Below are 25,039 nucleotides of genomic sequence, written 5' to 3'. Positions count from 1 at the left end.
GGAAGTCAGAGACCACCTTCGGGAGAAAGAAGGAATGGGCCGGAGAACCGCCTTATCCTTGTGAAGACCCGGGAAGGGTTCTCTGCAAGAGAGCACACCCAACTCAGACACCTGTCTGAGATGTGATAGTTACCAGAAAAACTACCTACTAGAAGAGGAGTCAGAGTGAGATCTCCCGCAAGGGCTCAAGGGGAGAAGACAGGAGCGCTGAGAGAACTATTTTCAGATCCCAAGGCGGTAGAGGACGGTACGGAAGAACCGTATGTGCCACTCCCAGAAGGAATGTTTTCATGGCACCGGGGAGCCAGAGAACGCTGGAAAAGCTGTGTCCACCAGGACAGAAGCACCAATACCTGCCCCATCAAGGAACTAAGGGCTAAACCAAGGTCCAAGGAGAGGACCGTGGGGAGAGGAAAAAATAAAATAAAATATATAAAATGGAGAGAGAGGGGATGTCCCGGCCTTACAGAAGCCCAGGAAGGACCTCCAGGTCCTACAATAGATCCTGGGCGATGCAGGCTTCCTGGCCTGAATCATAGTGCGGAGACGTCCGCCGAAAACCCTCTCCGCGTCAGAATGGCAATTTCAATAGCCACGCCGTCAAACCAAAAGACCCTAATGCTGATGTAAGACCGGACCCTGTGAAGGAATGTCGTCTCTGAGGGGCAGTGACCAAGGGACGGCTCCTAGAAGGAGAACGAGGTCAGCGTACCAAGCGTGACGGCCAATCCGGAGCGACAAGGAGTTGTCGGAATGCCCTCCATCTTGATCTTCCGTGGAACCCTGGGTAGGAGGGGGAAAGGGAAAAACACGTAAAAGAGGGAGGACTCCCGCCAAGGAGATATCAGGGTGTCCACGCCGCATGCTTCCAGATCTCTTGTCTGGGAGAGAAGGTGGCAGCTGTGGTGTGGATATCGCTAGCACACCCGGGACCATGGAAGGATTCCCTGTAGAAGGAGAAATGTGGTGGGCGCACAGCCACTGGTCTGGACCAGAGCGTGTCTGGAAATGGGAGCCACAAAACGAATACACCGTGCAATGCAGATGAGGGAAGGTAGGAACATAGGAGCTACCAAGGCTTGTGGGGTGGCTATGAACCATGAGCCACAGGGGGAAGACAGGAGAAGAATAGGCTGGGTCTAAGCCCATTCCCTGTCTAAGACCGGCGATATACAGAAGTAGCCAGGAAATAAGTGACTGTTCTGAAAAGAAACTCTGCCTGAGGAGGAAGCCAGGTAAGGGGAGTCACACTGTATTGCTAGCCCCATACCCCAGTAGAGGAGGGGGCCACCCGCAGAGGCCACCGAATTCAGTGCTAGAAGAGGCCATAACTGACGAAAGAGCTGTGCAGTAAGAACCAAGTATGTAATGGTAACGCAATACCGTTCCCACAGTAGTAGCCAGTGCCTTGCCCCATCAGCGCAAAACTGAGGGGGGGCCTGAGACTATCCGTGGATGCCACGTACCATACTGCTCCAGATAAGTAGAGCCAACTTTAAAAACTTACCTGGAAGGGCGCTGAACAGGAGCAACTGCTAAGCCAGCGCCATGGTAGGGTCCCAACCTGAGGGGATTGTCCCATTGCAGAGACCACGAACTCTAGCATTAGCAGAAAAAACTGCACCTGTGGAGGAGAACATGCTGCAGTAGCTAAAGCAGAGTGCCAGCATAACCACTTTCCAGAGAAGGAGGAGTGGTGTATAGAGAATACGGAGCCAGTGAAACACTCGACTCGCTAGAACGTACTCACCATATAATGTGCAATGGTGTACGCCCTATGTATTGATGCGGACAATATCATGACCGACTGGAACAATGGAGGCACATGGAGATGTGGGGGTCTCTAGGACAAATTAAGAGATGCTAGAAAAAACCCTGAGAAGACAGAGGATGTTATAAGCATGCGCAAAACCAGCACCAAAGGAAAGGAAGGATACAATGAGGAATAGCCACCGTGTTCACTGGTGGCACTCATAGCACTAGAGTAAGAGTACCAGGCACCTGCGAATACCGACTGTTGCCACACCCCTTTGTGAAATAAGCGAAGGCACCTGGAGCCGCAGAATTGCAGCATCTGAAGATGTTTAGTTATCCCCCTGCTAGTGGATCACTTGTTGAAGGGGGTAATGCCACAGAAAGCACGGTGATGTGCAACACTCCACCTATGGAAGGATAGCGCGACAGTCGGAACCATATTCAATGGTAGTGCAATTACCCTACCTAAGGAAGGTGGAAGCATACGGCAAGTACTTAAGCCAGTGGTAGGGAGAATACTCCACCTATGAAAGGGGGCGAATGCCCACGGCGAGAACTAGTGCATATGGAGAGTCCTGTACCCCGTGGGAGTGCAAATATTGCACCTAAGTAAGGGGGTAATGCATACAGCACGCAATGTAACCAGTGATAATGTCATCGAGACACCTATGGAAGGGGCTAATGCATATGGCAGGTACTGACCCCAATGTTATTGTACTTAGTCCACCTATGGCAGGGGACAATGTATAAGGCAAGTACGGTATCCCGAAGTAGTGCAGTTACTCAGCCAAGGAAGGGGGGTAATGCATACGACAAGTACTGCTGACCACAGTAGACACAATCTAGCGAGATTGCTTCGGACTCCATGTCAGGGTCCTAATCAGTGATTCTCCCCCCTCCCCGCACGGACCCTCTCCTGTGATGGAGGGTGTGTCTGAGTGTGACTCAGGGAGGAAGGGTGGGGGAGCGGAGATATTCGCTTGTGCGTAGGGCTACCCCTCAGAATCTTGCTCCTGGCAGTTGTAGACTGCGCAGGTGGATTTATCAACCAAACTATCCAGGGGGTGGAATGGGAACTTCTAGAGGCCTCTCCACCGGATTGCGAAGGGGGCGCGTTATCAACCAAACCCTGGGAGGGAGGATGGGAGGTTCCAGAGGTCCCCCACTGGATTACGCAGGTGGAGAATCATCAACCAAACGACCCGGGAGGGTGGATTGGGAATACTTCAGCTGTCCTCCACGGGATTTGCGAAGTGGAGAATTATCAACCAAACAGCCCGGAGAGCGGATTGGGAATATGCGAGGTCCTCCTTATCCGAGATAGGACACGGGCCCAGTCTGGGATCACACAGACAGGGTGGTCCTGCGGTGAGGCTGAGGAGGGGGAGTTTATTTTTTAAACTAGGAAGCCGGCCTCAATGACCGAAAGAAAGGGGTTAAATTCCTCCACATAATGCACAGTGTACTGGAGGTAGAGCCCCAGATAAATCAGGTGCCGGCCTAAAGAATGGTGGCTGGCCAAGAAGGGTTAAGGCAGTCTTGCAGGTCTGGTGGGCGGAGCTCAGCAGGGGTCTGGGGGAAGTAGGGCAGGTGACTCTTCTGCTGGCGGGATGCAGGGGAGCGAGGCTGCCCTGGTCCACCTCGTCTTCTTGTGGGGGAGGAGGCAGTGTGGCGGACCAACGCTGGCGTGCTCCCCCGGGAGAACAGGGAGGCTAGGCGACTGCCGTTTCCCCACTGAAAAAGAAGGAAAAAAATAAAACTAAAATAAAAAAAATCTTCAGGAGATCCCTGCAGAGCAGGGAGGTCTTGCCTCCTATTGACACGAGAAAAAACTGAAGCTCTCTCTCCATGCTGGAGGGGGTATAGCTGCCAGGGGAGGAACTAACAGATTTATCTAGTGTCAACGCCTCCTAGAGGACATCGCTATACCCACCGTTCCTGTGTCTCCCAATGAATATGGGCGAGAATTTTTTTTCACATATCCACTCAGAAGAGATTAAAATAAAAATATAAAAAAAACACTATGATTGGTATCGCTGCGTCCGTAATGACCTGATCTATATGGTACTGATCCTGCATGGTAATGCTGTAAAAATAAAAAACTATGGCGGAATTGATGTTTATTTTTTTTTTTTGCTTAACCTGTTAAAATTATAAAAAAAGTGATCAAAAAGTCATATGCATACCAAAAATTATATCAATAAAAACTACAGGCCATCACGCAAAAAAAATAAGCCCTCATACAACTATGTTGAGGAGTCTTAACTTTTTGCGACGTAAAAAATAAAAAAATAAATATTTAATAAAAATTGATTTTAGGATCTAAAAGTGGTAGAACATAAATAAAACAATATAAATTTGGTATCGCCTTAATCGTAATAACCAACAGAATATATCTTATCAAATATACCACATGGAGAACCTCAAATAAAAATTTTAAAAGACTGGCAGAATTGCAATATTAGCCCACTTCACCTCACAAAAAATTTAATAAAAAGCGATCAAAAAGTCATATCTACCCAAAAAAAAAAAAAAAAAAAAAAACAGGCCATCCCGCAAAAAATTAGCACCCACACAGCTCAATCAACAAAAAATAAAATAAATTAAAAAAAAAGTATGGCCCTTAAAATCTAGTTTCAGCAAATTCCATGTTAGAAAATGCAGATGCCGCTTCTTTCCTTTTGAATTCTGCCGTCTGCCCATACAGCAGTTTACGATCACATGTGGGGTGTTGCCATATTCAGGAGAAAATGGGTAACACATTATGGGGTGCATTTTCCTGTTATCCCTTTTTAAAGGGAAAAATTTGGGCTTAAGCAACTTTTTCTTGTGAAAAATAGAATTTTTCATTTACACAGCCATGTGTTTCTAAATATTATGAAACGCCTGTGACATCACAGTGGTCAGTAAACCTCAAATTATTTTAGGGGTGTAGTTTCCAAAATGGAGTCACTTTTAGGGGGTTTCTTCTGTAGGGGTGCCTTAGTGTGCCTTTAAATATGAGACTACATCCAAAAGCCATTCCAGCAAAATCTGCTCTCCAAAAACCATATGTTGCTCCTTTCCTTCTACACCCTGCTGTGTGGCCATAAAGCAGTTTACGAACATAAAGGGGTGTTTCGTGGAAACCGGGTAATAGACATTGGTTTGTTTTGCTGTTAACCCTTGCTGTGTTATAGGAAAAATTGGATTAAAATTAAAAATATGCAAAAAAACTGAAATTTTAATTTTACCTCCAATTTCCTTTAATTCTTGTGGAACACCTAAAGGGTTAACAGTTTATGAAACCAGTTTTGAGTAATTTGAGGGGTGTAGTTTCTAAAACGGGGTCATTTATGGGTGGTTTCTATGCAAGGACTTCAGAATTGAACTGGTCCTTGAAAAAGGAGATTTTTGTATAACTTACCAGTAAAATCTCTCTCGCTCTTCATTGGGGGACACAGAAACAGTGGTATAGCTATGTCCTCTAGGAGGCGTTGACACTCGTAAAAGCTGTTAGCTCCTCCCCTGGCAGCTTTACCCCCTCTAGCCTGGAGAGAGAGCTTCAGTTTGTGAACACGCAGTAGGAGAAGCAAGCCAACCAAGAAAAAACATGGAACACCAACCATGCCAAAAGACTCATAGGGTTCTAACCAACAACTGCCACAACTGTGGCCGAACAACAATACTGGGTGGGTGCTGGGTCCCCCAATGAAGAGTGAGAAAGAGATTTTACTGGCAAGTTATACAAAAATCTCCTTTTCTTGCACATTCATTGGGGACACAGAAACCGTGGGATGTTCAAGAGCAGTCCACGGGGAGGGAAAAACCTCAGACCCATGGAAGCAAGCGTCCCTGCTGGTATCTAAGAAAACTGCCGCCTGCAAGACCAAGCGGGCTAAGCAGCGGCCGACCGATGCATAAGAATGCACCTGGTAAAATTTTGTGAATGTGTGTAAGGAGGACCAGTAGCCACGTTAAACAAACGCGCAGCCGAAGCACGATGCCTCAGAGCCCAAGAAGCGCTCAGTGGAGTGACCCGAGTCACCTAAGGGTGGAACCCCGCAACGGGTGCGGAATGGTACAGCATTTGCATCCCGAACCCATCGTACAATTGCCTCCTTAAGGCAGCCAAGCCTTTGCGTGGATCATCCGGAAGACCAAAAAAAAAAAAAAGTGGCGGGGCGGGGGGGGGGGCTCGTAGCCTTCCGTACGCCGGAAGGGACTGGAGGCTGCCAATAATGATCAGAGCCCTGACGTCACTCCCTTCCCTAGGGAGTGAAGGAAGGACAATTTCTACATTGATGTGGAAGACAGAGACCACCTTCATGCTGGGTTCACACCCATGTACGGGAACGCGCGACACTACGCCCCAAAGAAGCTTCTGAACTTCTTGGTGCGTCAGGCATTTTACAGCGCATTCGTACGAGCTGTAAAATGCCCAGGTGAGAACCATGCTGATAGGGAAGCATTGGTTTCTCCTTGTTGAGCGTTTTACATCACGTAGGAACGAGCTGTAAAAACGCTCAGGTCTGAACCGACTGTCAGGAGAGAAAAAAAGGAATGGGCCGGAGAACCGCCTTATCCTTGTGAAGACCCAGGAAGAGTTCTCTGCAAGAGAGCACCCCCAACTCGAACACCCATCTGATAGATGTGAGAGCCACAAGAAAAAAAAACTACCTTCTAGGACAGGAGATGGAGAGATATCTCCCCAAGGGCTCAAAGGGAGAAGACTCGAATGCTGAGAGAACTATATTCAGATCCCAAGGCGATAAAGGACGGTACAGAGGAACCGCATGTGCCACTCCCTGAAGGAACGTTTCCATGGGCACCAGAGGACACTGGAAGCTGCCCCAGGATAGAAGCGCCAACACCTGACCCATCAAGAAAACAAAGGGCTAAACGAAGGTCCAACCCCGATTGTAGAAAGGATAGGACCGTGGAGAGAGAAAAAAAACGAGTGAGGGAATGTCCCGGCTTTCACAGAAGCCCAGGAGAACCGCCAGATCCTAATAGATCCTGGGCGGTGCAGGCTTCCAAGCCTGAATCATAGTGCGGATGACGTCCGCCGAAAAAACTTCCTCCGCCTCAGGATGACAGTTTTAATAGCCACACTGTCAACCAAGACCCTAAATGCCGATGCAAGACCAGACCCTGAAAGAAGGTAGTCTCTGAGGGCAGTGACAAGGGATATCTCCTAGAAGGATAACAAGATCGGCGTACCACACGCGACGGGGCCAACCCGGAGCGACTAGGATTTGTCAGAATGCCCTCCATCTGATCCTCCGTAGAACCCTGGGTAGGAGAGAAGAAACACGTAAGGAGGGAGAACTCCTGCCAAGGAGATGTCAGGGCATCCATGTCGTATGTTTCCGGAACTCCTGCTCGGGAGAGAAGGTGGGGAGCTTTCGTGTAGATAACGTTAGCACACCCAGACCAATGGAAGGAGTCCACATAGAAGGAGGGATGTGGAGGTTGCCACGGCCCACCAATCGGGACCGGAGCGTGTCTGGAATGGAAGGCCATCAAAAGAATACCCCGTGCAGATGCAGATGAGGGAAGGTAGTAACATAGGAACTACTAAGGCATGCGAGGTGTCTATGAATCATGATCCAGAGGAGGAAAAAGGACAGGGGAAGAATAGGCTAGGTCTAAGCCCATTTCCTATCTGAGACTGGTGCTATACAGAAGTAGCCAAGGATTTCAGCTGTAGAAGAGTCCATCAACTGACAAAAAACTGAACAGACAGAACCCAAGCATGTAGTGGTACGCAATACCGCTCCCACAGTAGTAGCCAGCACTCTCCCCGTCAGCACAAAAAACTGAGAGGGAAGCCTGACTATCCGTAGAAGCCACGTACCATACTGCCCCAGTTTAAGTAGAGCAACCTTAAAGACTCTACCTGGAACGACGCTGAAAAGGAGCAACTGCCAAGCTGGCGCTAGGGTAGGGCCCCTCCTGAGGGGGATGTCCCACTGCAGCGACCACGAACTCGAGCATTAGAGAAAGGCTGCACCTGTGGAGGAGAACACGCTGTAGCTGCTACCAAAGTGCCAGCATAACCACTTTCCCAGAGAAGGAAGAGTGGTGGATAGAGAATAGTCAGTAAAGCACTTTACTCGCTGGAACAAACACACCATATATGTGCAATGGTGTACGCACTACTACTGATGCGGACAATATCATGACCGACTGGAACAATGAAGACCCATGGAGATGGGAGTCTCTAGGATACAAGTGATGCTAGTAAACCCCCTGTGCCGTATCTGAAGATATTCAGTTATTCCCCCGCTAATGGATCACTTGTGAAAGGGGGTAAGGCAGGCAGGAAGCACAGTGATGTGCAACACTCTGCTTATGGTAGGATAGCGAGACAGTTGGACTGTATCCAATGGTGGTGAAATTACCCTACCTATGGAAGGTGGAATGCGTACGGAGTACTTAAGCCAGTGGTAGGGAAAATACCCCACCTAAGGGGGGTTAATGCCCACGGCGAGAACTAGTGCATATGGCAGTCCTGTACCCTGTGGGAGTGCAATTAGCACCTAAGTAAGGGGGTAATGCATACAGCACACCTTGTAACCAGTGATAATGTCATCCCGCCACCTGTTGAAGGAGCTAATGAATACGGCAGGTACTGAACCCAGTGGAGATGCAATTCCGCCACCTACAGAAGGGGGAATGTATACGTCCGACACTGAAATCAATGTTATTGCACCTAGTCCACCTATGACAGGGAACAATGTATAAGGTCAGTACTGTATCCCAAAGTAGTGCAATTACTCTGCCTAAGGAAGGGGGTAATGCCTACGACAAGTGCTGCTGGCCACCGTAGACACAATCTTAGGGGATTGCTTCGGATTCATGTCAGGGTATGAATCAGTGATTCTCCTCCCCCACCCCCCCTCCCTCAGACGGACCCGCTCCTGTGAGAGGGTGCGCCTGAGCGTGACCCGGGGAGGAAGAGAGGGGGTGTTGAGATATTCGAGGAGATGACCTGCTGTGGTCCGCTAGCATGCAGGTCTGCCCTTCAGAACCGCACCCCTGGCAGATGCGGACTCCGCAGGTGGGGGCTTAGCAACCAAACTGCGCCGGCTGAGAATCATCAACCAAACGACCCGGGAGGGTGGATTAGGAACAGGGGCCCTGTATAAAATTGCGCCGGCGGAGAATTATCAACCAAACGACCCCAGAGGGCGGATTGGGAAGTTCCAGTTGTCTCCCACTGGAATTGCGCAGGTGGGGAAATGCCAACCAAACGACCCAGGAGGGTGGACTGGGAATGTCAGAGGTCCCTTATGAATACGCTGGTGGAGAATTATCAACCAAACGACCCCGGAGGGTGGTTCAGGAATTCCAGAGGTTCTTCACTGTATGGCGCAGGTGGAGAATCATCAACCAAACAGCCCCGGAGGACAGATTGGGAATCCTGCGGAGATCCTTCACTGAAATGCGCAGGTGGAGAACTGTCAACCAAACGACCCCGGAGGGTGGATTGGGAATTCCAGAGGTTCTCCGCTGTATTGAGCAGGTGGAGAATTATTAACCAAACGGACCCGGAGGACGGATTGGGAACTATGTGAGGTCCCCCTTTACCCGAGATAGGGCACGGACCCAGTGTGGGACCACACAGACCGGGTGGCCCTGCGGCTGAGGGGGACCCGTATGGATTATTATTCTCATTCTTATTATTCTCATTCTTATTATTCTCATTCTTATTATTCTCATTCTTATTATTCTCATTCTTATTATTCTCATTCTTATTATTCTCATTCTTATTATTCTCATTCTTATTATTCTCATTCTTATTATTCTCATTCTTATTATTCTCATTCTTATTATTCTCATTCTTATTATTCTCATTCTTATTATTCTCATTCTTATTATTCTCATTCTTATTATTCTCATTCTTATTATTCTCATTCTTATTATTCTCATTCTTCTTATTCTCATTCTTATTATTCTCATTCTTATTATTCTCATTCTTATTATTCTCATTCTTATTATTCTCATTCTTATTATTCTCATTCTTATTATTCTCATTCTTATTATTCTCATTCTTATTATTCTCATTCTTATCCTCATCCTCATCCTCATCCTCATCCTCATCCTCATCCTCATCCTCATCATCATCATTCTTATTTAGGAAGATGGCAAGAAGGGGTTAAATCCTCCACTGATGCACAGTGTAACTAGAGGAAGAACCCCAGATAATCATGCTGGTAGGTGGTCATGAAGGGTTAGGGCAGTCTCAAGAGGGGGAGAAGGAAAAAAATAAAAATAAAATAAAAAAAAATCTTCAGGAGATCCCTGCAGAGCAGGGAGGTCTTGCCTCCTATTGACACTAGAAAAAACTGAAGCTCTCTCTCCAGGCTGGAGGGGGTATAGCTGCCAGGGGATGAGCTAACAGCTTTTACTAGTGTCAACGCCTCCTAGAGGACATAGCTATACCACGGTTTCTGTTTCCCCCAATGAATATCGGCGAGAAAGTTGGTTTTGAACATTTTATATTATATTTGAAAAATTGCTTCTTAAATTCTCAGAATGGCTTGAATATATAAGAGCATTCTAAAGTTATCACCACAAAGTGAAACATGTCAGATTTGTAAAATTAAGCCTGGTCACGAAGGTGAAAAATGGCTTGGTCTTGAAAGGGTTAACTAGCTCTGATCAAGGCCCGTGTGTGTCTTGATATTCTAGGAAGACTGCAACCTTTTTAATGTCCCAGGCCTTAAACCATATTTTAGTAACACCTTAGAAAATCAACTCAATAGCCAAAATTGTCAGACACATTGGGCCAGACTTATCATTACTCTGACAGATCACTCCACTTTCACAAATGGCGAAAGTCAGTTTTAGCCAAGTCAGATATATGATCGGCCCTTTAAGACTGTAATAAATGTGGTTTGACGGTAGCAGTTTATCCGTCAGTAAGCAGCTTTACAAAAGTCGCATGTTCTATTAAAAAGTCTCATAAGTTAAGCATGGTCGAGTGAAATTGCGCATTTTTTGTGACTTTTTAAATAGTCCCAATAGTAAATCTGTCTAGAAATTAATTTACATAAGAAAACACGCCTACTTTCAGAAAACTGGCGAGCATAGTGCAGAGCAGAAAAAAGTTGCAAATTTGTGCACCGTTTTAACGATTGCGCAAAAATTTTCGACTTTTCCACTCCATTATTATGACTTGAGCTAATGATAAATCTGCCCCATTATCTTTTTAACTGGTAGTCATCTTAGAACGGGTAAACTTTCGGTATGGTCACTGTTGAAGTGGCTGGGGTGAAAACGGGCGACTATGACTGTTATTGTTGCTGCCCCAGTTTTTATTTATCTAGGACAACCCCTTTAAAGGCTATGTACACACCTTTGGAATAAAAAAAAAAATAATTATGATTGCATTTAAAATATATTTTTGGCTAAATATCATATTTTTAATTGACCTTTATTAAAAATATTGAGCTGTTCGGTCACAAAGGGTTAACAGTTTTTCTGACTGACTGGTACTTTCACTTTGTGCCAGTCATCTAATAACCCTTATTTCTAAACTACTGCTAGGTCTTAAACACTTAGGCCCCTTTCACACATGGTTGTAAGGGAAAATAATAGCATTCTGAATACATAGTACAATAAGGCTGGAGGGGTTATAAAAAAAAATATATATTTAACTCATCTTAATCCACTTAATCACACAGCCAGCATCTCTTCTGTCTTCTTTGCTGTGTGCAGGAAAAGGACCTGTGGTGACGTCACTCCGGTCATCACATGATCCATCACCATGGTAAAAGATCATGTGACAGACCATGTGATGACCGGAGTAACGTCACCACAGGTCCTTTTCCTGCACACAGCAAAGATGAAGACAGAAGAGAAGCCGGGCTGCGCGATCAAGTGGATTAAGGAGAGTTAAATATTTATTTATTTTTTAACCCCTCCAGCGCTATTGTACTATGCATTCTGTATTCAGAATGCTATTTTCCCTTAAAACCATGTTATAAAAGGGAAAATAATACAATCTACAGAACACCGATCCCAAGCCCGAACTTCTGTGAAGAAGTTCGGGTTTGGGTACCAAACATGCCGATTTTTCTCACGCGCGTGCAAAACGCATTACAATGTTTTGTACTCACTCGGAAAAACCGTGCATGTTCCCACAACGCACCCGCACCTTTTCCCGCAACGCCCGTGTGAAAGAGGCCTTAGGCTACTTTCACACTAGCGTTTTTGCTGGATCTAACAGGGTTCAGCAAAAACGCTTCCGTTACTGATAATACAACCATCTGCATCCGTTATGAACGGATCCGGTTGTATTATCTTTAAAATTGCCAAGACGGAAACGTCATGAACTCCATTGAAAGTCAATGGGGGACGGATCAGTTTTCTATTGTGTCAGATTGTGCGAGAGAAAACTATCTGACACGATAGAAACTGAATACGTCCCCATTGACTTGCATTGTGGGTCAAGACTGTTTTGCTCCACATCCCAGGACGGAAAACAAACTGCAGCATGCTGCGGTTTGCTCTCCGGTATGAGAACGGAATGCATTTTGGAGCATTAAGTTTTGTCCCCAATGAATGGGGACAAAAAGGAAGCTTTTTTTTCCCGGTATTGAGACCCCATGACATATATCAATACCAGAAAATATTAAGGCTAGTGTGAAAGTAGCCTTATTAAAGCCACATTCTTATCAGTAAGAGCGTGAGCTGTAATGAGCGTTTATGATGAGTGAGCAGAGATAAGAAGTCTGTCTGCTCCTGGAAAGGACAAAAAAACAACAACACAGGCAGCTAGTTGAGCATCTCAGCTCTGTAGAGAAAAAGGATTCCATATTGTTAATAAAGACCAATTAAAAAAAAAATGATTTTTAGCTCAAAATAAGTATAATGCAATAAAAAAAACATTGCCCGCAAAAGGTGTACATAGCCTTTAAGGACTCATGTGGCACGGTTTCATTAAACAGGACCAGTCATTGGTCCTAACATTACAAATAAGGATGAGCGAATCGACTTCGCATGCTCCCAAATTACAATATTATTACCTGACAGTGTAGGGCTTTATTAGGAGATGTCGGGGGCTTCTTTTTCACATTGGCTGCTCTGTTCCCCTGTTCACTTTTGCCGCCCTGTATACTAATTTGCAGCATCGGTACAGGGAAGAGGAGACGGCCGGGTTTCTCAATGGGTGTCTTCTCCCTGGCTATAAGCTGCCCAATCGCAGTGGAGAGCATCACAGGAAGGTGAGTTTTTTTCTCCATCCCTGGCTGTGGCACTATCCGCTGCGGAAGTGAATGGATCTGCATCCGTGATACAGTGCGCACACGGTTGATGCCCATATATTGCGGACCCAGTACTTGCGGGCCACAATACGGGCACAGACCTCCTACGGTCGTGTGCATGATGCCTAAATCTCCCCTATATACCTACTTGTCATTTTAGGTCATAAGCAGCTGCTATAATATTTTTCTTGTAAAGCTGAAAAACCCATTAAACCCCCTCACTCACTGTAATAGTGCTGCATGTGAGGTACGTAGCACCCACACCAAATTGCACTATTATGGCATCCATACCAATGGCACTAGCTGTCAGCCATAAACATAAGGCTGACACCATGCTGAAATAGCCAAGGCTGTAGTCAACTCCAATACCTGCTGGTTAACCCCTTTGACCACAGCACCCAAATGGTTTTACAGTGGGTATGGGGGCCCTCTAAGCCCTTCAGCATTCCTGTTATGCGATAGCAGCCAGGAAACCATCAATGACTTCCAGGAGAACCTCTATACATGCCTGCTGTAAGAGTTCTCCGGCGGATTATTGAAAAGATCTAAGGATCATAGGGTAAAGCACCCTAGAAGCACTAAACAAAAAAACAAAACAAAAAAAGGGAATAAAACATGGGCATCTGTATCGCACCCCCACTGATGAGGTTTAGGGATAGGTTAATAACTTGGCTCAACTCCTTTAAGGGGTTAATGAGGACACTAAATGCATAAGAACAGATTAGATTTACTCTTGTGGAAATATTCTCAAGACAGAGCGATAAGAATATAGTGTGTATAATAATATAGTAATATATATATATATATATATATATATATATATTTAATAATAATAATAATAATAATAATAATAAATAATAAATAATAATAATAATATCACCTGCTAAATACTAAGGAAATCCTGAAAACATGATCAGCAGGTGGGCCCTGACGACTGGATTTGAGGAACACTGATCTAAAGGATCCATGCAACAGAAGTACACAGGTATGGACTTATCTGAATGAGTTGTGAACACTGGAGATGATGATACAAATTAAGTATATTTGCTCACATTGTATTTTATGTACACTTGCGTAACACTTTAACAGATAATGCTGTACATGTACAGCATTATGCACCCACAACTGTATGGAGCGGGCTACTTTACATTCCCCATATGTCTACTTCATGTTTGGATCATTTTGGGAATGATATTTTATTTTTTGGGGATGTTACAAGGCTTAGAAGTTTAGAAGCAAATCTTGAAATTTTTCAGAAATTTAAAAAAAAAAACAACCAAAAACTGCAAGCAGTGTTCAGGTGTCCGCTTGCTGAGCGGAGGCTGAACGCTGCCAGACTGATGCATTCTGAGCGGATCCGCGTCCACTCAGAATGCATTAGGGCAGTACGGATGCGTACGGGGCCGCTTGTGAGCCCCTTCAAACGGAGCTCACAATCGGAGCCCCGAACGCTAGTGTGAAAGTAGCCTTAACCCTTTAGGTGTTTCACAAGAATTAATGGAAAATAGATACAATTACAAAATTTCACTGTTTTGGCAGATTTTTCCTTTTAATAATTTTTTTCCAGTTACAAAGCAAGGGTTAACAGCCAAACCAAACAATATTTATGGCCCAGATTCTGTAGTTTACAGAAACACCCCATATGTGGTTGTAAACCGCTGTACGGGCACACAGCAGGGCGCAGAAGGAAAGGAATGCCATACGGTTTTTGGAAGGCAGATTTTGCTGGACTGGTTTTTTTGACACCATGTCCCATTTGAATCCCCACTGATGCACTCCTAGAGTAGAAACTCAAAAAAGTGGCCATTATTTTAGAAACTACGGGATAGGGTGGCAGTATTGTTGGTACTAGTTTAGGGTACATACGATTTTTGGTTGCTCTATATTACACTTTTTGTGAGGCAAGATAACAAGAAATAGCTGTTTTGGCACCGTTTTTATTTTTTGTTATTTACAACATTCATCTGACAGGTTATATCATGTGATATTTTTATAGACCAGGTTGTCACAGATGCGGCGATACCTAATATGTATACTTTTTTCTTTTTTATTTATGTAAGTTTTACACAATGATTTCTTTTTTGAAACAAAAAAAAAAAAAAAAATCATGTTTTAGTGTTTCCATAGTCAGAGCCATAATTTTTTTGTTTTTGGGCGATTACCTTGGGTAGGGTATGATTTTTGCGGGATGAGATGACGGTTTTATTGGCACTATTTTGGCGTGCATGTGACTTTTTGATCGCTTGCCATCGCTTGTGTGCTATTACACTTTTAATTTTTTTTACAGTGTTCATCTGAGGGGTTAGATCATGTGATATTTTTATAGAGCCAGTCGATACGGACGCAGCGATACCTAATATGTATACTCCCACCCCCCCCCCCCTATTTTTTACCAATTTTTTTTTAACTATTTGGGGAAAATTACGTTTTTTTTTATTTTTTCAACTTTTTTTTCACTTTATTTTTTATCCCACTTTGGGACTTGAACTTTTGGGGGTCTAGTCCTTTACAATGCATTCCAATACTTCTGTATTGGAATGCATTGGCTGTATGAGTAAGGCCTCTTTCACACTTGCATTGTCCGGATCCGGCGTGTACTCCACTTGCCGCAATTACACGCCGGATCCGGAAAAACGCAAGTGTACTGAAAGCATTTGAAGACGGAGCCGTCTTCAAATTGCGTTTAGTGTTACTATGGCAGCCAGGACGCTATTAAAGTCCTGGTTGCCATAGTAGGAGCGGGGAGCGGTATACTTACAGTCCGTGCGGCTCCCGGGGCGCTCCAGAATGACGTCAGAGCGCCCCATGCGCATGGATGACTTGATCCATGCGATCACGTGATCCATGCGCTTGGGGCGCCCCGACGTCACTCTGGAGCGCCCCTGGAGCCGCACGGACGGTAAGTATGCTGCTCCCCCGCTACACTTTACCATGGCTGCCAGGACTTTAGCGTCCCGGCAGCCATGGTAACTATTCAGAAAAAGCTAAATGTCGGGTCCGGCAATGCGCCGAAACGACGTTTAGCTTAAGGCCGGATCCGGATCAATGCCTTTCAATGGGCATTAATTCCGGATCCGGCCTTGCGGCAAATCTTTAGGATTTTTGGCCGGAGCAAAAAGCGCAGCATGCTGCGGTATTTTCTCCGGCCAAAAAACGTTCCGTTCCGGAACTGAAGACATCCTGATGCATCCTGAACGATTTCACTCCATTCAGAATGCATTAGGATAAAACTGATCAGGATTCTTCCGGCATAGAGCCCCGACGACGGAACTCTATGCCGGAAGAAAAGAACGCAGGTGTGAAAGAGCCCTAATACTGTGTGTATTCCTCATACAGCTTCCGGCCTGTGAGATCCGGTATGTCATGGGTCCTTAAGGACTCGGGAAACATGCCGCATCGGTACGTCCCAAGTCCTTAAAGGGGTTAAGGCAGATAGATAGTGAAACCTCACAAATCAAATTACTTCCCTGACATTTCCCATATGTCTATTTTACGTTCGCATCATTTTGCAAATATAATTAAAAAAATTTGGAAACATTAGAAGTCTTAAAAATTAAGAATTGCTTCTAAAATTCTAAGAAAATTTCCAAAACCCACTTTAAAAAGGACCAATTCAGATCTGAAGTCACTTTGTGGGATTTACATAGTAGAAACCACACAAAAATTGCCCCATTTTAGAAACTACACCCCTCAAGTTATTCAGAACGGATTTTACAAACTTTGTTAACAAGAATTAAAAGGAAAATGGAGAAGAAATTTCTAAATTTCACTTTTTTGGCAGATATCCATTTAAATCCACTTTTTTCCTGTAACACAGCAAGGGTCAACAGACAAACAAAACTTAATATTTATTACCTTGATTCTGTAGTTTACATAAACACCCCATATTTGGTCGTAAACCATTGTAGGCGCGCACAGCAGGGCTCAGAAGGAAAGGAGTGGCTTATGGTTTTGGGAAGGCAGATTTTGCTGGACTGGTTTTTAGACACCATGTTACAGTTGAAGACCCCCTGATGTACCCTACAGTAGAAACTGCCAAAAGGTAACCCCAATTTGGAAACATGGGATAAGGTGACAGTTTTATTGGTACTATTTTAGGGTACATGAGATTTTTGATCACTCGATATTACGCTTTTTGTGAGTCAAGGTAACAAACAAAAAATAAAAAAAATGTCTGTTCTGCCAGTTTTTATTTTCTGTTTTTTTACGATGTTCACCTGATCATGTGCTATTTTCATAGAGCAGGTTGCTATGGAAGCGATGATACCACATATGTCTTTTGTTTCAGTTTACATAATAAAGCATTTTTGAAAAACAAACATGTTTTTGTGTCTTCATTTTCTGAAAGCCATATTTTTGGGCAATTGTTTCATGTAGGGGCTCATTTTTTGCGAGATGAGGAGACGGTTTGATTGGTATTATTTAGGGGTACATACGACCTTTTTGATCCGTTATTGCAATGCATTTGTGAGACGGATCCGCATCCGGATCCGTCTCACAAATGCTTTCAGTCACATCAAAATCGGCGGATCCGGCAGGCAGTTCCGACGCCGGAACTGCCCGCCGGATCACACTGCCGCAAGTGTGAAAGTAGCCTAAGGCGTTCACCATGCAGGAAAATTAATGTGATCCTTTTATAGATCAGGTCATTACCATTAATCATTTTTTAACCAATTATAAATGTGCATATATAGGAAAAAGTTGTATTTATTTTATTTTATTAACACTTTTTGTACCCAGACCCACTTGGTTCTTGAACATCCAGTGGGTCTGATGGCTGTACAATACACTGCAATAGTGTATTGCACTGCATTGTCACTTACACTAAGCCTGATCAGGCACCTGCCTCTGGCAGGACCTGTCCGGCTTAGATATCATGGCAAGCCTGGATGCCTGTGTAAGACGTCCAGTTGCCATGGTAACAATGAGGAGGCTGCCCCAGCAGCCTGATTGGAGCTCTCTCTCCCTCTGTTAACCCTTCAACCATCGGGACGCAGCAGTCCAATGTGAGGGAGCTCCCTCCTGCCGTTAACCCCTTCCATACAGTGGTCCCTACAGACTGCGGCATATGAGGGGTTAAATGGCTGTCATCGCACTGATGTCGGCCGTACTCGCAGTGTGGCAGCTGTATATTACAAGGAGGGGGGGGGGGGGCGATCATTTATACATTGTACAGGGTTCTGATCCCCACAGTCACAGTGGGGATCAGAACCTGAAAACTGCATAACTATGTTCTGATTGATTGGCTAGTCTGTACAGACTAGCCAATCAAAGATCACCAGCCCAGGACCGCCCTCATTGGTCCCGGGCCAGTTAGCCGAGATCCCTGGCTGTGTGCAACAGCCGGGATCTCAGCACTGTCACCATGTCTAGAGACATGGTGACCATTTAATGCCACAATGATTATACTTGTCATGGAGCATGAAGCAGCAGTGCTCCATGACATATATATATATATATATATATATGTCAGATAACGTTAAGCGGTTAATATTTTAACTCTGGAACCTTGCTTCTCTCACCTCCACAGGAATAAACCTAGTGACAGATGGCAGAATGATGTTGAACCGTGTAGCTTTTACTTTTATGTCTCTCCATTGGAAGTTTTGTAAATCTGAACAGCAACAGACTGCCCGAGCCCAGGTACAAGCATCTCTTCCTAGCATTTGGCATTCTTATAAAAAATATATATTGTAGAAGCCAATAAAGTGAACTTGGGTTTCTGTTCACTCCAGTTTTTGCTGAATCGCACAGACAGGGCAGTGCATTTGTAGCAGCCACTGCAATTCAAGCTCAGGCTGTCCTCATACTGGCCCTAATACGGTTTCTACTGTCAAGAGGTTCTTCTAGTTCTCAATGCCATAATTATCTTTTTAAAACAAGCTCCTCAATTCGCTCTTTTGAGATATAATTATTTAGTGTTTAAAACGAGAACCAGTTTTCAGTGGAGGTTTATATAAAACTTGGAAGCTGTGTATAAATGCTGGCGGAATTGATAAATGGCTCTCACCGTCAGGGTAGTATTGCTGATTCATGCCTTCAGGAGGTCCTTGACTGCCATGACTGTACTGGTCGCCATAATAATCTTCTTGGCCTGAGTATTGTTGTGGTGGACCTACAACACACAGATCAATGGCAATATGACAAGAGTCAGCGGCAGGAATTCTGCTTATGCCAAAACCTTGTGAGGCAGACCTAAGGTGATAAAGAACGTTACCTCAACTATGGAAGATAGAAGTAAAAGTAAATTTACTACAACTTCAAGTCTGTTCCACAGGCAGTAAATGAATGCCAACTAAAAAGGCATAACTGCTTTGGGAAAAGAACACAACTACCGTATTTGGCTATATCAACTGTAATACGGTGCCATGAAACACATTCTGCATTTTTCAAACCAGAACCTGGATCTGAACACTTTAGTAAATGCATGTAATTAAAAGTTTGGTACAGCCACTGAGCCATTCAATAAAATGTATCTGTATAGCGCCACCTGCCGTTTGTTCTTTTCCTTATTTCTTGTCCACCTCACTGAGATGGTCGCACGCGCTCAGTTTAAATTTTCAACTGTCACCAGCCATATCTTCTGTTAGAAGCTGTGGCAGTTACAGCGAAAGCTCTACAGCAGAAAGAATACACCTCCTGAGGAGAATCTAGCAGAACAATTAGAGCAATGAATGGGGAGATCTCTGGTCCCATGTGAGGTACAGGGCTGGTCCTAGCTTTGTTATGCCTTATTCACACAGTCAGTGTTCGGTCAGTGGTTTCCATCTGAGCCAAAACCAGGTGCGGCTCTAAACGCAGAACAGGTGCAGATCTTTCCCTCATCTCTGTGGAGGATCCAATCCTGGTTTTGGCTCACAAATTACTGATGGAAATCATTGACCAAATGGTGACAGTACTGGACCCTGTAGAAGTGCCAAAAAGGAGACAAAATAGAAGTGACACATAGGTTTCATTGCTGATGGTGGGAGGCCACAACACAGCTGTCTTTGGGGGTTTTCCAGCTGTTCCTAAGTGATGGCCTATCCTCAGGTTAGGCTATCACTAGCTGATTGATGGCCCGAAATCCCACTGATCGGGGGGATCCTAATTTGGACAGAGATGAAGATTCCTCCTATTTTTCCTGGACAACAATCCAGGTTACCCATTGTGTAGCCCCATTAATGTAAATGGGGCTGTGCTGTCATTCTCTGCACAATGGCAAGTAGCACCATCGTGTAGGGGAAATGCCTAAGATACATGGTCTCTTCATTTTCACAATTGGTGGGGTCCCAATGGTTTGTCCTGCATTGATCAGAATGCTACAGCACAGTGCTAAGGGTACTTTCACACTAGCGTTATTCTTTGCCGCTACTGAAATCCGGTAAAGGGTCTCAATACCGGAAAATATTGGATTTCACTTACCGCCTCCTCTGGACAGGAAACAGGAACCAGAACGCCTTTTCAAAAAAAAAAAAAAAAAAAAAAAAAAAAAAAAAAAAAAAAAAAAGGGGTCCTCCCTCCACCTCCAGTCCTTTCTCAAGAACTAACAAACATAGCATCTTAACTTTTTTTTTTTTATATATATATATATATATACATTATTTTTTTCCCCATAAATACTTCCGCCCCTTTTTTTTGGTCATAGGTGCTGTCATAGGCTCAAAGAAAAACGATTACCGCTAAGTGTAATCCAATATTTCTCTTTCGCCTATGACAGCACCCCTGGAGAATAGGCAAGAATTCTATCTAGGGCGGGACTACAGCACCTTACGGCCAAAGGAAAGACCCTCATTAGAGGGTAGCTGTAGCCTATAAAGTAGCTGCTCTACAAATCTGCTCAATTGAAGCTGAAGTTCTCTCTGCCCATAATGTGGAGACTGATCTTGTAGAGTGAGCCCCAAACCCTGAGGGCGGAACTAGTCCCTTAGAAGAGTAAGTGAAGGCAATGGCCTGTCTGATCCACCTAGCAATGGTCTAAGAAGAGGCAGCAGAACCCTTCTTAGCTCCCTGAAACAAAAGCAGCAGATGAGAGGAGGCCATCCAAAGCTGAGTAACCTTCAGATATTGGGAAATACACCTTCTAACGTCTAGGCAATGGAACTCTGATTCTCTCTCATTCTTAGGGGAGGCACAGAAGGAAGTTAGTGCTATCTCCTGAAAGCGGTGAAAATTAAGAGACTTTTGGTAAAAAAAGAAGGATCATGAGAAATCGCTACCCAATCCTCCAAGATAACCAAATAGGGGGTGGGGGGGGGGGGAATCAGCAAAGAGCGCACAGATCTCACTAACCCTTCTAGCCGAGGTAATGGCAAGCAGGAAAGAAAGCTTTAGGGAGAGCATCTTAGGGTTCGAAGGGGTCAGAAGAGAGCGCAGAGAGGACCAAGGAGGGGTTTTGACCTTAGAGACTAGTGATAACTTGGACACAGCTGTAACAAACCTCTTGATCCAGGGATGAACTGCTAGTCTAAACTTAAACAAGGCACTTAATGCCGATATCTGGACTTTTAAAGTACTAGGCCTGAGTTTTTTTTTCTTCCAACCTTCCTGCAAGAATTCTAGCACTAGCGGAATGTCAGGAACCTCTAGCACATCCACTGGTCTATTGGCGAATCTAAAAAAGGCCCTTCAAACTCTAAAGGTAGATCTCAGAAGTAACCCTCTTCCGACTGGCCAACAGAGTGTTAACTATCGCTTCAGAAAGAACTCTTTTTAAAATCTCCCTCTCAAGAGCCAAGCAGTCAGATGTAGATTTTTTTTAGACTTCTGGGTGAAAGACTGGACCTTAAGACAGAAGCTCCTAAGACTCCGAAAGCACCCACAGGGTTGCTATTGACATCCTACGGAGCCAGGAGAACCAAACTTCTTGGCCAAAAGGGGGCTATAACTATTACAGTGGCCTCTTCCTCTCTGATCTTTTTGAGAACCCTCGGTAACATTTTTAGGGGGGGGGGGGGGGGGGGGGGGGGAGGCATAGAGAAGGCCCTGTCTCCAAGATTGAGACAATGCGTCCACCGCTTTTCGGATGTTCCTGTGGAGATAGGGAATAGAAAATGTCTACCTTTCTGTTTGATCTGGTGGCAAAAAGATCTATCCCCGGAATCCCCCATAATGCTGTGACCTGGTTGAAAACCCTCTGATCTAGGGACCACTCCCCCAGGTTTAGGTGGTGACGACTGAGGAAGTCCGCTTTCACATTGTCTGAGCCCTTGAGATGCACCGCAGAAAGAGAAGATAGAGAAGCCTCTGCCAAACTGAATATCTGATGGGTAAGGGACATAAGGCCCTGAGCTCTTGTACCTCCCTGCCAATTGATATAGGCTACGGCTGTTGTGGTCAGAGTAGATCTTTACATTTTTGCCCCTGATAACTGGAAGAGACTCTGTTCCAGGGCAGACTTGATCACATTTAATTCCCTGGAATTGTGAGACTGGGATAAGGCTCTGCTGTCCCAGCCCCCCTGCAACAGAAGGGACTCCACATGGGCACCCCAACCGGATGGACTTGCATCTGTAGTCAAAGGAAGAACCGCTTCTCTGATCCACAGAACCCCTTATTGAAGATGCTCTAAATTCATCCACCACCTCAAGGAGCTCAGAGTCCGAGGAGATAGAGATATCTCAGAGTCAAGCGAGTTTATACATCTGTCCCATTCCTGTAGAATCTGAAGTTTTAGAATTCTTGAATGATCTTGGGCCGATTCTACTCACAGACATGGCCTCTCTTTAGGGTGACAGATGGGTGCGAGTGAATGTGTTTGACCCTGGACTTGATTTGTAATGCCTTCTGAAGGGGCAACAGACACTTCTGGGCTCTGGAGTCTAGAATCATCCCTAGGAAGTTGCACCTCTGGCTTGGACAGAAACTAGATTTTTTTAGATTTATCTCCCCATCCTAGCTTTTCTAGAACTTCCTTCAACCAGGTATTCGGGCTCTGAAGGGCCCGATACGATTGGGACAAGGGAAGAAAGTCGTCCAGGTAAGGTATCATGACTATCTCTTTCTCCCTCACATGGGCCATCATTTCTGAAACTAGTTTCGTGAAGACCCTCGGAGCCTGCGAAAGCCCAAAAGTTTAAGGCCTGCTCTGATGGGACTGCTACCCTCAAACTTTTGATGGCTGGGATGGATAGGGACAGGGTAATATGCATCCCTCAGGTCCACAGTGCCCATAAAGCAGTTCGGGAAAAAGATTGCTTACTGCTGACCTGATGGACTCCATATGAAACCTCTCATACACCAGATACTGATTTAAGCAGTTTAGGTTTATTACGGTCCAAAATGAACCATTTGGTTTGTTGACAAGAAACAGGGGATAGTAAAACCCTTTTGTCACTTCCTGCTCTGGGATTTTTCTCAATACTTTTTTCATTATTAGAGAGAGTACCTCTGTAATGATAGTTAACTGTTTTGCCAGATCTGACCGGTAATCTGTGACCACAAACCTCCCTTCTGGGATGCTCTGAAATTTTTATCTTAGGCCTTCCCTTACCACAGAGTTTATCCAAGCACTGTCGGAAATCTCCTGCCACCGATGTGCAAACAGAGATAGACTACCTTCAACAGGGGGCCTGGCGTCATTGGGACTATTTCTTAGAGGCATCAGACCCGGAAAAAAGAAACACCTTATTCTTTTCAGTGACAACAGAAACCCGCTTTGCTCTTTCCTTTCCCTTGAACCCTTCATTATTAAATCTAGGATGGAAAGATCTCCTAGGGGGTTGACTAGCGGAGGGAAAACGTTTATTCTTGTCAGAAGCCTTTTCTAAAAGGTCGTCAAGGACTGGGCCAAACAAAGAACTCACCCCGACATGGGATAACGCAAAGCTTAGCCTTAGAGAAAGTGGCCCCATTCCAGCCCTTAAGGAATCCGCAGAGGCATCAGCCCAAAAAAATAAAAAAATCTAGGGCATTCTTTATAATGGGGAAGGAGGTAAGCAACTGCTCCCTAGGGGTACCCTCTTTAATGTGGGCCTCTAACTCTCCCATCCACACCTCAGAAGAATCGTCCGATGACAAACACTCTCCTTCCTCCAACCCAGATAGAATATCGCTGTCACTGGAGCGGGAATCTTTAGATACAGCAGAAGTACCGGGGCGACATTTAATCAATCCGCTAACCGACTCTCTGACCTCATCCCTGATCATCTGCTTAATACTGCTCATCAAGGATGGAGCTTCCTCCTCTATTAACTTGCTGACACATCCTTGACAAAGGGGTTTAGCCCATGCAGAGGGTAGCTTCTTTTTACAAACCGCACCCCCTCATCTTTAGCTCTGAAGGTCTTACTGGAAGACTCCTTAGACACCTAGGCACAAACAAACATAACCCCATAAGCAATACTAAATTAAAATCTGCTGGGGAATGACCCCTTACCCCCACCGTGGTATCGATGTATCATTGGTGGTCTCAGCAAGCTGAACCTGCTCCATTCCGTACACAGCAAACTCAGCCTGAATGGAAAACGGTCAGCTCTTCAGTGGCAGTGAGCTGGATGGGCATTTCATCCTCGGCGCGCGCTGCCGGTTTCCCTCCCTTCCGGTCCGCAGCGTCTGCTTCATCCCACCGCGGCACCCAGAAGTGCAGACACACGTGGGCCGGCGGCCGAACATGGCCGCAGAGCTTCGCAGAAGACCCAGAAGGTACAACCCCTCCCAGGTCCAGGGAAGGGGACGGAAGGTGAGGGACAGACTCTGGAGCCCAGACTTAGCAGCGGCTCCCCATGGAGACTTATGCCGCTTGGGGTAATCCTCCTCACTAGCATATATTGCCAGAGCCCCCACAGCTCTAATAGTGTATCAGCGATCCAATTCCTTCCTGCCTCTTAGGACCGGAAACAGAACTGTAGGTGGAGAGGGGGACCCCTCTTCTAAAAAGGCGTTATGGTTCCCGTTCCCTGTCCAGAGGAGGAGGCGGTCTCTCCAGAGGTGCTGTCATAGACGAAAGAGAAAAAAAAAACAAAAAAAAAAAAACCACTTCAGTTTTGTCCCAATGCATTCTGAATGCTGAATGGAAAGCAATCCGTTCAGTATCCAACAGGATGTCAGGA

General features: G+C 45.2%; 1 protein-coding gene across 3 annotated transcripts in view; it reads right to left on the bottom strand.

The window, feature by feature from the left end:
• SS18 (SS18 subunit of BAF chromatin remodeling complex) overlaps positions 1–25,039 on the bottom strand; it is a 68,023-nt gene that overhangs the window by 7,992 nt on the left and 34,992 nt on the right. For 2 of the 3 annotated variants that reach the window (XM_040432244.1, XM_040432245.1), the window contains exon 7: positions 19,021–19,125. The exons of the other annotated variant lie outside the window; for it this stretch is intronic. In XM_040432244.1, the coding sequence (XP_040288178.1) occupies positions 19,021–19,125 (105 nt within the window). The remainder of the gene's footprint in view (positions 1–19,020; positions 19,126–25,039) is intronic. 3 annotated transcript variants of the gene reach the window in all.

This window comes from Bufo bufo, chromosome 5 (assembly GCF_905171765.1).
Source record: "Bufo bufo chromosome 5, aBufBuf1.1, whole genome shotgun sequence".
In the NCBI taxonomy this organism is placed as follows: Eukaryota; Metazoa; Chordata; class Amphibia; order Anura; family Bufonidae; genus Bufo; species Bufo bufo.
Note: the sequence above shows the minus strand (reverse complement) of the source record. Positions and strands in the feature narration are given on the sequence as shown.